Here is a 12,990-nt window from a genome sequence, read left to right as displayed (position 1 = left end):
TACCAACTCCCAAAGACACTGTTTAGAAAACAAGGCATGTCACAGACTGGGAGAAAATATTTGCAAAACACATATCGGATGAAGGACTCTGAAGAACTCGTTATGTACAAGGAACTCCTAAAGCTCCCCAGCAAGAAAACAAACAGCCCAATTTAAAACATGAGCAAATGGTCTAACAGACGCCTCACCAAAGAAGAACTGCAGGTGACACATAGACCTCAGAGAATGCTCAGAACCAGATGTCACCCGAGATTACAAATCGAAACAATAATGAGATACCATGGCACACCTACTACATGACCAAAATCCAAAACACTGACAGCACCAATTGCTGGCCAAGATGTGGAGCAACAGGAAATCTCTTTCGATGCTGGTAGAAATGCAGAATGGTGCAACCACTTTGAAAAACAGTTTAGGTATTTGTTACAAAACTAAACATCCTCTCCCCATCCTATCCAACCACTGTTCTCCATGATCCTTACCCAGAGAAACTGAAAATTTGTGTCTACACAGAAACTTGTACAGTGTCAGCAGCAGCTTTGTCCACAAAACCTGGGACAACCCCCAGGTCCCTTAGTTGGTTTTTTTGTTTATTTGTTTTTTGGGGTTTGTTTGTTTGTTTGGGGTTTTTTTGGCAGAACTGGGGATTGAACTCAGGCCCTTGCGCTTGCCAGGCAAGCACTTATTCTACTGAGCCATCTCCCCGGCCCCTCCAGGTCCCTTAGTTGGACAGTGGATCAGCTGTAGTAAGTACTGACACTGGGAGATTATTTCCCATTTCGGAAGGTGAATATTGCTAAGTGAAAGACACCAGTCTGGAAAGCATCCAAAATATGTGATCCCAAGCACGTGACCTCCTAGAAAAGGCAACACTCTAAGGGCAGGGAAAAGATCAGTGGTGGCAGGTGCTGAGGGGAAGCGTCACATGGGTGCTAAGTGAGACTGTTCTGGGCAACACTGCCATGATAGTTAGCATTATACACTTGTCCAAACCCACAGAATGTATAACACCGAGAAGACAGCCCTAAAACGGACTGTGGACTTCACATAATAATATGGCATAAGTACTGGTTCACTGATTATAACAAATGTCACACGCTAATGTAAGATGTAATAGGAGATGCTCTGTGTGTGTGTGTGTGTGTATGTGTGTGTTTGAGGGATTATGGTATCTCTGTACTTTCTGCTCTGCTTCCTTTGTATGTAAAACTCTACTTAGGGGCTGGGGAGATGGCTCAGTAGAATAAGTACTTCCCTGGCAAGCACAAGGGCCTGAGTTCAATACCTGGTTCCACAAAAATAAATAAAAATAAAAAACTCTAGTTAAAATAGGCTTTTTTTTTTCAGAGTCTAAATTATTTATTTAAACCATCTCGTGCCATATGCAAAGGGATGGAAAATCAGTATGAAAGATGGTCATTGCTGGATACCAGTAAGGAAGGTGAGCTTAAGGTCCTGCAGGCCGTGCTGGTCCAAATGCAGAGTAATTGTCTAAATCTGAGCTTTGCTCCCCTCCCTATGCCTGGGTGACAGTGGTCCACGTTCTCTGTACTCATCTTCATGGCTGGAAGTGGATTCCCACGAGGGTTATGGAATGGAGTGTGGCTACCACCTCCCCACGGAGAACGCTTGGTCCTGATGTGGGGGTCAGGGAAAGCAATGAGCTCCGGTGTCTCCTCCTCCCTGTGGTGTGACTTGGAAAACATTCAGCATGGTCTCCCACCCACCCCCACAGCCCCCCTGGGAGCAATATGGTGAAGGTGGGGGCCCTCTGCAAGGTAGCAGACTTTTTTTTTTTTTTTTTGACAGGGTCTTGTTAAGTTGCTCTAGCTGGCTTCAAATTCTCAATTCCCTTGCCTCAGCCTCCTAGGTGTTGGGATTATAGGCCTGTGCCTCTCCACTGGGCTAAATAGAAAAAGAAAAAAAAAAAAAAAAAAAAAAAAGCCTCAACTTCCTTTAAGGGAAAGCTGATAAAGTGCACTCCAGTAGGATCAATGACCTGTGTTTCCGAAAAGGCACCATTAATAAGCAAGGACAGAACATTAAGGCTATCTGGGCATGGTCCAGCATGATGGGCTATGTTGAAAGAGACGGGCTAGGAGCTGGGTCTTAGCCCCAGGCAGAGTAGGGGGCCCTGAGGATGTGAGAGGCGGGAAGGATAGCCCAGGCCTCAGATTCAGAGGCAGGTGGAAGAGGATGGGCCCCACTCTCTGTGCTGGCTCTCACCCCATCCCAGGTCTCTCTCTATGCCGTGGTTTTCAGGCCCTCTTTCACTCATTTTCTGCCAGCTCCGTGGAGTGGATGGGAGGGGTCTTAGTATTGCTGCCCCCAAAAGTAGAGGCCAAACAAAGGCTGTACTTACCTAGGGCAAGAACAGAACCAGACCCAGCTGGGACAGTGGCACTGCCTGCATCTAGCCTGCTGAATCCAATCCTGAGATGCTGTGTGCCCACAACAGCCTGCAGGGTGCCTGGGCCAGGCCAGGGCTCAGGCTTGGGGTGTGGCTGCTCATATCTCTCCCTCCTCACTCTGCCCCTCTGAAGGTGATACCTTGTGGTCCAGCCTCAGCTTCCTGCCCACACACCCCACCCCCACCCTTTGTACCCTACCCCCCCCCCAGCTCCTGAGAGAGATATTACTCCTCCACAAGAGACCAGAAAAGGGAGAGCCAGAGAGCACTATGGGCACAGGAGGGTCAGAAGGGACACCAGCTTCAACTGGGATGCTGCCTCCCCGCCACCCAGCTGGGTGGCCTTGCCCTCCCAGGAGCAAACCCAGGCTTTACCACCCTCAGACAAAGGCTCTGTGACACCCCATCCAACTCTATTTAGTGCTCCTCAAAGGGGTTGTGGACTGGGAAGGCAGAGGGGCAAGAAGGCTGGCTGGCCCAGAGCTGGGCAGGAAGTGGTTTCTGTCACAGCAGAGCAGGTGGGGTGGGGTGGGGGCAGTGGGAGGTGCTGAGTCACCCTTTTACCCTAGGAGCCCCTCCCCCTCCTGACTGAGTCACTCTTCTCAGGGCCAGGCCCAGTGCCTTCAGGGACAGCTGAGGACACAGGAGGAAAAGAGCTATGGATCAGCTGAGCAAGGATACTAGAGCTGGCGGCCAGCACAGCTGGGGGTAGGGGTGGGGGTCAGGAGTGAGCCCAACCAGACTGGAGAGAGAGGAAGAGAAGAGGAGAGGGAGCCAGAAACAGGTTGGGGAGGGGTAAGACAGGCACAGGTGAAGAAGGGAAGCAGACACACCCATAGAGGAAGGGGGGAAAGTCAGACACACCAGGGTAAGGCAGGGGGTCTCAAGAGTTCACAGGCATGGCGTCTGTCTCAAAAGCACTGCAGAGACCACAAGGCCTGGCACATGGAATAACAGAAGAAGTGACTTGCTGTTAATTTGGTCGAAGCGAAATACATGGTTCCAGAGGATATCCACCATTATGCTGCCTCCTGGGCAAAACAGGACAAGCCAGGCCTGACTTCTTGGGGCAAACAGGACCTGAAACAAGTCCTTAACCAATAGATGCCATGCCCACAAGCTATGGCAGGGGCTGCTTTAGAGAGCAGGGTCGGAATCTGTGGGGAAAGCCACCTGCCCTCCTGAGCACAGACTAGGAACCCAGCCATGGTGGGACAGGGAGGGTGGGCCAGTGGGCAGGACTTGCAGGGCTTGGACAGAACAGGAGCCACCCAAGGGGACATCCTTGAGGTAGGCTAGGGCTTTGCCAGGCTGTAGGAAGCCAGGGCAGAGCCACCTTGCCATGGTTATGGCCACAAATTCAGCCCTACGGGAAGACAGGCATCTTCCCACCAGGCCTGTGGCAGCTGGGACTCCTCTGGGGGATAGCCCTTCAGGCAGAAATTATAGAGCCAGAAGATATTCCGGAATTCTGAAGCCGGAAGATAGGGGAAGGTAGTAGATAAACAGGACATAGATCCTGAACACTCAACCAAAATTGCAGGCCTACCAAAGTGGACCATCAGGACCTAATAAAATGCAAGGGACAAAGATTAGATCCTTAAACAAACAGATCTTGGAAGAAAAAAAATACAAATGAAGCAGTTTGCACTCCAGATGTGGACTCAAAGGCTGACTTGCAACCAGGAGCAGCCCTGCTTTCTGTCATGTACACCGGTACCAAAAAAAAATTTTTTTTTTTTTACATTTATTTAGTGTGTGTGTGTGTGTGTGTGTGTGTGTGTGTGTCCCCAGCTCAGCCCACCAGAGGGCAGGGCTGGCTGGCATGTGGTGCTGGGGGATCGAACCGCGGTCCCTGTGCTTTGCCAGGCTTGTTCCAAGTAGGTGCTTTAGACCACTGAGCCATCTCTCCAGCCCCCATGAGCCATCTCTCCAGCCCCCCAAAAAATTATATAAAGACTCCTGAGCCTGAACTTCCACAGTGTCCTTAGGGAACACCCCTCTCCAACTACTAGCGAGCTTTCCTTTTATTCTTTCTAATAAACACACATTTGGTCCTTCTCTATGGCTTGCTATTTGCTGTTTTGTCAGCTTCAACCTTCATTGCCCCAAAACAAAGACTGAGAGCTAGAGGCATCCAATTACATGACAATGTGACACAACCAGGTAACTGCCTCCTCCCTCCCTGCAGGTTGTGTACCAGAGATATCTCATGTCCCTTCCACATGTGGCCCCCTTGGCTTGGAACTCGTGGCTCCCTAAGAAACTCCTCTGTGCAGTTGGAGACCAGAGTACCACTAAGTCCACCACAGTTAACCCATGAACAATGGGCCGAAGCAGGGCCTTGTTCCCCAGCTCCCACCATGTGCCCAAGGACAAGGCTGAGAAGAGGGATCCCTGGACCACAGTAGGTGCAAGACAGAATTGCAGACCTGGCTACGTCCCCTTCCAGGACGCTCATTCAGGTATTCATCCCTCCCAGATGATACCGAGACCCTTCTACATACCAGGCTCTGCTCTAGGTATGGGGAAATCATAGGACCACCAGAGCCCTCTGAAGGAGAGTTCTCCAGATGCCTGTAGAGATTGCTTCCTTTGCAGGGGCTCCCTGTAGGGCCCGCCTCCCTCACAGGCTCCCAGCTGCCCACCAGGCCCCACCTCTGGTCATGCTCTCTATAATGCTCATTCTCTTCAGTGGCTTCTGTCCATGAGGATTCTGGGACACACTTCATTGTCCATGGCAGGGTTCAAGCCACAGCATGATTTAGGGGACCTTTTATGCCCTACTTAAGCTATTTACAGTCCATTCAGAACCCAGCTGTAGCTCCTCAAAAGGAGCCCACAGTGAGGAACGTGAGGACTCCAGGTCCCAGAGCTTGCTTTTGAACTGCTCCAAGGACATCCAAGGATGTCCACCAGTGGGGGTGGTCAGATTCAAGGGCAAGCATGCAAGCAAGCTTTGTTGTTTTGTTTTTTTTTTTTAAAAACTTTATTTATTTATGTGTGTGTGTGTGTGTGTGTGTCCAGCTCAGCCCCAGGGGACGGGGCTGGCTGGCATGTGGTGCTGGGGGACTGAACCGTGGTCCCTGTGCTTTGCTAAGCTTGTTCTAAGTAGGTGCTCCAGACCACTGAGCCATCTCACCAGCCCCTGCACGCAAGCTTTGCTAAGGACGCTTGTGCTCCCTTATACACCGTAAACCCACATGGACGGCTGCGGAGGCAGGGCCCAGGCTGTGGTCACTCACCCATGGCCACCAGATTGACCCAGCAAGTGGAGGCTGATTCACTTGGTTACAGAAGAGGGAAATTCCAACCCCATCTGCTGGAGCACCACTGCTCCGTCTCCCTGAGAAGTGGGGTACTACAAGGGTCTGTAGAACGGTGCACCATGAAGGAGCCCCCTGAAGGCTCCCAAGCATATTCACCCTCCCCCCCCCGGGGGGGGAAATCCCAGACTTCATATTCCCTTGCATGTTCTTTTTGACGGGATCCTTCTCTGAAATGACTTTCCAAAGATCCCCTCCTCTGACTGGGCTGAGCTCCAGGGGGCCCAGGGACAGCGCCTAGCTCAGCTCCCCACACTATGTTCAACAAATACATGCGACCCATATGGTCCCCGAGGACCAAGGCTCGGCACAGACTGAGGCCTTTCATGGGTGCTGGGGAGCCTGGTCCTTAATCTGACTCCACACTCAGCATTCTTCAGCGGCCGGCCCACCAGAGATCAGCGCCATGTTATTGATGGCCAAGTTCTGGCAGGGGGGATGGAGGTTAGGGCGCCCCCAGAAAGGTTCTGCGGGAAAGGAGGGTGGGCAGTGGGCATTTAGCAATGGAGGATGAGGCCCATCTGGAAGCCCGCAGCACATTTCGGAAAATTCACCCGAGCAGGGAGTGAAAGCAGGCCTGAGGACCTCCGTCGGAGCAGAGACAGAGAAGGGGGGCGAGAGTCGCTCCCCTCCCCCAAAACACGGGCTGCGCGTGCCCGGGAAACCAAGATTCAGGCGTGGAGGCGGGGCCCGCAGCAGGCGCGCTCTAGAGCGCGGAGCGCCGGGCGCCGGCTGGGTGGGTTCCGTCGGAGTGCGCCTGCGCCGGGGCCGGGAGGCGTGCGCAGCCTGGGTCCTCCCGCCTTGTCCCCGCCCTCAGCTCCGTTGTCCGTAATCCACGTGACAGACCCGGGGCAAACAAGCCGGTCAGCTGACCCGCCCCGACTGCGCCGTCATCCCGGCTATAAGCGAGCGACTTTAGGCACTCCCCTTGGACCCTGCCGCCGCCACCATGCAATTCCCTGTGCTCATGCTGCTCGCCCTCGGCCTATTGGCCGACTCCACCACCGCGCTCATTAGGTGAGAGGTCCCCCGGGGGTCCCTTGTCCCGGTCTCGCCTGCCGCCCGGGTACGGGAATGCAAACACCTGTGTCCTGCGCGACCTCTTGCAGAGCTCACTGGCCTCAGCGGCGCCCCTGAGCTTGGACCGCAGGGTTGGGCCCTCCGCCCGCACCACCTGGCATCGGCCTTGTGGGCCAGGAGAGGGCAGGAGGTTGGCTGGGACGCGGGCTTGACTCAGGTTTTCAGGGTCTTTGCGCATTCATAATAGGCAGACGAGGGTGTCTGTACTCAGAGACTGGGCAGGATCAGGAGACTGGAGAGTAGGCCATGGAGCCTCCTGAATCTAAGCATGACACTTGCCTCTAGGGGATCACATTTGCTAGCTGTGAACTAGAGTATCCTCCAGTTTTTTCAGGATATCTTCCCATAGGCCCTGGGAGAAGAGGCACCTGGGTACCTTAGAGTCCCACAAGTCCTAGAGAAAAGGAGGTGGCCCAGGGTGGAGGGTCCTGGGACCTGCCTCTTGTGCGAGGTGGGCCTTTGTGGGAGGCATCTGCAGCCTTCCACTCTGCTGGGCCCTGCTGTTGCCTATAGCAGGTGGGTGGATGAGGTCATAAGGCTGCCAGGACCTGGGAGCTTGCTGGACAGGTTGGGGGCAGGGAGCTGGGAAAGACTGAGTTTTGCCAAAAGGCTGTGGGTTTGAGTTTTGCCAAAGCCCGTGGGCTGCAGTCTGCAGGCAGGTAGCCTCAGTTGGTGCCATTGAAAGGTGCAGCACAGGCCTGAGAGAGCCCCAGCCTGGCCTGCTCCACCCTCTGCCCTCCCTTCCTGGGAAGCCAGAGATAGCAGTAGGGAAGGGAGTGGCACACAGGAGTGGAAGCCCCTTACACCTCATCCTGGGTCTCCTAGGATTGATGGCACATGTATCTCAAATCCCTGGAAGGTGTGTCCATTCCCAGGCCAGAACCTGGCTTTCCCAGCCTCCAACCCTTAAGCAAGAATCCTATCTTAGAGCCTGTCCTTGAATAGATATCTTTGACCTTGGGCTCAAATCCTTGAAGCAGGGAAGATGGTTCACCTAGCAGTTAGGAGTGCCCTCTCCTACTAGCAAACTCAGACTAAGGAGCCAGTAACCTCAGGGGGTGGGGCAGGGACCTTCCCTCACTCTACTGTGTGATGATAGAGCCCCATGTACCAGAACAGGGAGGAACCAGCTCCCTCCTGCACAAGTCAGACTCCCCCAAGGCCCCCTGAGTCTGACCTCTGGAGGAATGCCTTGAGCCAGAGTGCCAGGGGCCCTATGGAGGACTCTCAGGGACCTCTGGTGCCTCGGGGCAGTCCTTAAGGATGTGTATGGTTGGGATGTATATGCACACAGATGCATATGATGCTTGGGAAGCAGTTCTTGCTGGGGTCCTCGGCGTTGGCTTAGGGCTGGTGTTGAAACTCCTCTGATGGCCAGGAGAGTCCACCAAGGAAGTCAGGCTGGCAGAACCATCATTTGCAGGCCTAGGAGGGACCACGTCAGCATGTAGTCCAATTGGAGAGTGGATGTGGCCAGAGGACCAGGTGTAGTAGATGCCACAGAAGGCCTCAGGTGGAGGCACCAGGTGCCAGGCAGCACATTAGCCAGACTCAACTGGTCACTATCCTGGATGCGACTACAAGTACACAAAGACTAGAGACCAGCAGGGACTACTGGAGTGACTGAGGGTGATTGGGAGCAGCAGAGGTGGTTACACAGGCCTCCACCTTAGATGTGGGGTACAAAGTATGAACTGGAGCAGAGTCCGTAGGGTACAGGGCCTTCCAGGTCTTGGGCCTGAGCCACGTGGGCTGGCTGTTTGGTGATTTGAGGGCTGTTGGGGCAGTAGGTTTTGTGTAGGGCAGGAGTTTGATTTAAGCCATGCAAAGTTTGAGGTTTCCAGAAATACCCAGGTGTACCCATCCCAGAGGGAGGTGGCTGATGGGCATCTGGTGGTCTCAGCATGCTAGAGGGCTGCCCTTACTCTGCTGGGGTATACTAGGGTGAGAGGTAACGGGAGTGTCTGGGGCCCCTCTGTGACATTCCCCACCTCATCTTCACAGAATTCCCCTGCACAAGTTCAAGTCCATTCGCCACACCATGACGGAGGCAGGGGGCTCCATGGAAGACCTGATTGCCAGTGGTCCCTTGACTAAGTACTCACCACAGTTGTCCACCAAGACCACAGGGCCGGTTCCTGAGCTACTGAGAAACTACCTAGATGTAAGTTTGGGGCAGGGGTGCACTACTAAGTGTGTGAGTTTGGAGCACTGGCTGTGTAAAGCAGAAGGTGCAAACTGCCTTGTTACTCAGCAGTCAGAGCTCCACACTGGTAGCTCTTTTCAGTGGCGCTGCGTTTGGCCACACCCTTCCCTCCTCAGCCCTACTCCACCTTTCTGGGATTCTCTTGCTGGCAAGAAGAGGATAGGTTAAGGATTGGCCTTGCCACCAAGAGCACTGACCACCAGCTCAGAGCTATAGTGATGTCTAATCCTCAGGACTGTAGGGCACAAAGGGGCCTCAGATCAATCCCAGCCATGCCCTGATCTTTCTTCACATGCTGTGGGGTGTGAATCCAGGGTTAGGCCTTTGTGCCTGCCTGGGTATAACTGGAGCCTCTGTTCCTACCTGTCTCATGGGAGGCCTGGGGCGACACTGTGTCGTCCCATCCGCTCACCTATCTTCTGGTAAGCAGCTGCTTTTGTGCCTACTGTCTTTGAGATGGAAATAGGTTCCAGGTCGGGATGTTCTGGAAGCCATAATAGCAAACTGGGCCTGGCCAGCCTGGTCCAACTCTAGGTGCAGGTTCAGTACCAAACACTGGAATCTCTCCAGTAGCCTCAGACCTTGCTTCCAAGCGAGTCTCAGAAGTCCTTGCCACTATCTAGTATGAGCTTTGTGGCTGCTCTGTTGGGAGGTGACTGTGCTCTCTAGCCTATTTGGCCAGAGCCCTAGCTATGACAGGAAGCTTTGAGACACAGCATGTGACTCTGAGGAAGGTGGGGGGCCGCCTTCCCCGGGGGCCACTGGCCAGTGCCAATCCCCTCAGAGCATGTGCACACACAAGACACATGGAGCTTTGCCAAGTCACACCCTCTTGTCTTGGGTCAGGAGCCTGTAGCCACTGCTCCATGGGGCCCATTGGTTGGAAGACTGGTGGAGTGAGAGCCAGGGTCCTGTGTAGAGTGTACCAAATCCCCTTCAGGAAGCAGGATGGCCAGGCACATGGGATCCAGCTGACCCCAGACTACAAGAACTGAGGCCACCAGAATCAGACATGGACTGGGAAAGAAGTGTGCCCCTCTTTGACCCTTAACCCCACCCCAACCCCCCAGGCAGTGGCGAGGTCTACCAAGCCAGCCATTACAGCACTTAGGCCCAGATCAAGAGCCAGACCTGACTTCTAGCCTCATTTTCTGAATAGTATGGCCTTGGCCTGGCCCTGCCGTGCAGCAGGTGGGTGCCACAGTTCTGGGGAGAAAAACCACAAGTGCCTGTGAGCCTAAGGCCTGGGCTCTGGGGCTGACGCCTATTTCTTAGGACTCCCATTCTTCACCCCTCCTACAGACACCTGCCAGGCACAGCAGGTGAAAGTGGATTCCAGAACCCTTCTCCCTGCAGCTGGGGACAGCCAGGGCCCCTCTCGGGCCCAATGGGGAGCTGGGGTGCCTCTGCTTACACTGATGCACACTATTCTCACCAGGCTCAGTACTACGGGGAGATCGGCATTGGAACCCCGGCACAGTGCTTCACAGTCGTCTTCGACACTGGCTCCTCCAACCTGTGGGTCCCCTCTTCCCACTGCACTATGTTCGATGTAGCCTGCTGTGAGTCTTCCCCTATCTCCTCCGGTCCCTAGTCTCTCCCTGGTTCCCAGAGGGGAGACCAAGGGCTCTGTCCCCTTCCAGATGTCCAGTTGTGCACCCTGTGCACACACCCATGCTCAGGACCCTGTGGTCAGCGGAATCTCTGGCGTGGGGGCCTTCAGTGGTCGTGTCCACTGCACTTTTTGAAACACTTGCTTTCATTCCAGGGAGTCCTGCCTTTCTGGTATATGCTGGTAGGACTATCCGGGAGATGGGGCAAGCCTGGGACCTCTTGGTTTCCCTGCCTTGGGAAATTTCTTGGGCAATGTGTGCTTGACTTCTCAACCACATCAGACAGACTGGCTCCTCTGCCCTGCCCCAGGGCACCCCACTCTATGGGTGAACTTGTTCATGCTGGCCTCAACAGGGCTGAGGACCAGGCTGGTGCAGTCCAGAGTGAGTTAGGAGCTGGACCACCTACGAGTCTTGAGAGCAGGGCTGGGAGTGTCATAGCCCACAGTGCGGGGCTGCCTGGCATGGTGGATTATAGCCCCGCTGGTGGGTTAGCGTAGCCTATGGTGAGGTTGGTGGCAGGCTGATATCCCCTCTCCTCCCCATGCAGGGTTCCACCACAAGTACCACAGCGACAAGTCTAGCACCTATGTGAAGAATGGCTCATCCTTTGACATCCACTATGGTTCGGGCAGCCTTTCTGGGTACCTGAGCCAGGACACTGTGTCAGTAAGTCTCCAGGACCTTTCCTGGGGCTGGAGGGGTCAGCTGTGGCTGGGATTCACATTCTGTGTACGTGGGGCTGAAGGACAGGGCATGGTGAGCCCAGGTGAAACCCAACTCCAGGGGTGAGGGTGGGGCTGCTGAGTTTGAGAACAAGTAGCAGGCCACGAAGCAAGATGGGTCTAGAAACAAGTCTGCTGGGCCAAAGGTACCATGTGAGTGAAGGGTGGGGCAGGAAGGCTCCGGTGCTCTGTGGGGAAGGTGGGTGGGAACCCTGTCATGTGAAGACCACGGGGCAGCAAGGGACCCCTAGGATGGAAAGACCTGTGCTCACTGGGAGTCAGGAGATGATGAGCAGAGACTGTACTGGGTTAGGCAAGGATGACTGTACCTTGATGACCCAGCGGCATCCGAGGGAGGGTGATGGGAGGCAGGCTCCCTTTCTGTGGTGTGGTCTACAGGCTGGGAGGATGGATTCTGGGCTCAAAGAGCCAGCAAAGTGTCCAGGGCCAGGCCTGAGGGGTCATCTGGGCCAGGGGCGTGGGTGTCTGCAACTGGCTGAGGGGTTGGAAGGGGCGAAATGTGCCAGGTAGCACCTATACAGGGATACTAGAAGAGAGGAGTCTAGGGAGAAGTGGGGGGGGGGCACTAGGGAACAGCCATCAGGTCTCCTGTGGGTAGAGGGACTTGCAAGGAGAGGCTAAGAGGCCATAGACTATACCTCCGAGTCAATGTTGGGTAAGGCCAAAGGTCTGGAGGATGGGCAGGCAGAGGAGTGCCATCTCAGGAGGGGAGGGGAAGGGGGAAGATATCTCAGCTGAACCCGCTGCTTGAGGTCCAAGGTATAACAGTATCGAGGCCCTGTCTGATGGATGGTCAGGCCTTGTTCCTTCTAAACTGGAACAAGAGGGTTCTGGCCCCCACCCCTAGAGATCTGTTTGCATCATGTCCTTAGGACTTTCCTCTCTCTGGGTCCCCAACTGAAAAGGATGTTGCCCAACCCTCTCCCTCCTTTGTCAGCCCCATACAACTGTCCCACATCCTGCTCTGTCCACCCCATCTCTGTGGCCTCAGCTAGGGAGCTGTTGGGTTCCCTGGCCTCTTGGGCTGCAGACTCAGGCTCAGCATCTTTTCCCCTTCTGTGTTTGGCTGTTTCAGCCCTTTGGCTCATGGCTTCCCTGCCTGCCTGTTTGTCCTGGGTAAGATGAGGGATGTCACTGGGTGGGGTTCGTAGTTGTACACAAAGTGAGTATTCACGTACAGAATCCATGGCCAACCATGCCCACCCTGGCCCGCAGGTTCCCTGTAAATCATCCCCATCTAACACAGAGGGTCTTCAAGTGAAGAAACAGATCTTTGGAGAGGCCACCAAGCAGCCAGGTGTCACCTTCATTGCGGCCAAGTTTGATGGCATCCTGGGCATGGCTTACCCCCGCATCTCTGTCAACAATGTGCTGCCAGTCTTTGACAACCTGATGGAGCAGAAGCTGGTAGAAAAGAACATCTTCTCCTTCTACCTGAACAGGTGGGCTGGGAGAGGGAGCAGGCAATTCCCCACTCCTTGCTTCCCCTCCCCAGCTCTCATGGGCTCAGCTTTGCTGAAACTCGGGGTGGGGCTTGGAGCCTGTACCCACCCTCCAGGCATGAGACCCCATCCCCTGATATCCGGCCTCATGATGTCTTTTTTTTTTT

At 54.4% G+C, this 12,990-nt stretch overlaps 1 protein-coding gene across 1 annotated transcript in view; it reads left to right on the top strand.

Moving 5' to 3' along the window:
- Positions 1-6,587: 6,587 nt before the first annotated feature.
- Positions 6,588-12,990, top strand: part of Ctsd (cathepsin D) — a 10,143-nt gene continuing 3,740 nt past the window's right edge. The window contains exons 1-5 of the mRNA XM_004627070.2: positions 6,588-6,753; positions 8,821-8,980; positions 10,461-10,584; positions 11,186-11,304; positions 12,597-12,823. Of these exons, the coding sequence (XP_004627127.1) occupies positions 6,686-6,753; positions 8,821-8,980; positions 10,461-10,584; positions 11,186-11,304; positions 12,597-12,823 (698 nt within the window). The 5' untranslated portion in view covers positions 6,588-6,685. The remainder of the gene's footprint in view (positions 6,754-8,820; positions 8,981-10,460; positions 10,585-11,185; positions 11,305-12,596; positions 12,824-12,990) is intronic.

The sequence above is a fragment of the Octodon degus genome, unplaced genomic scaffold (assembly GCF_000260255.1).
Source record: "Octodon degus isolate 3935 unplaced genomic scaffold, OctDeg1.0 scaffold00018, whole genome shotgun sequence".
In the NCBI taxonomy this organism is placed as follows: Eukaryota; Metazoa; Chordata; class Mammalia; order Rodentia; family Octodontidae; genus Octodon; species Octodon degus.
Note: the sequence above shows the minus strand (reverse complement) of the source record. Positions and strands in the feature narration are given on the sequence as shown.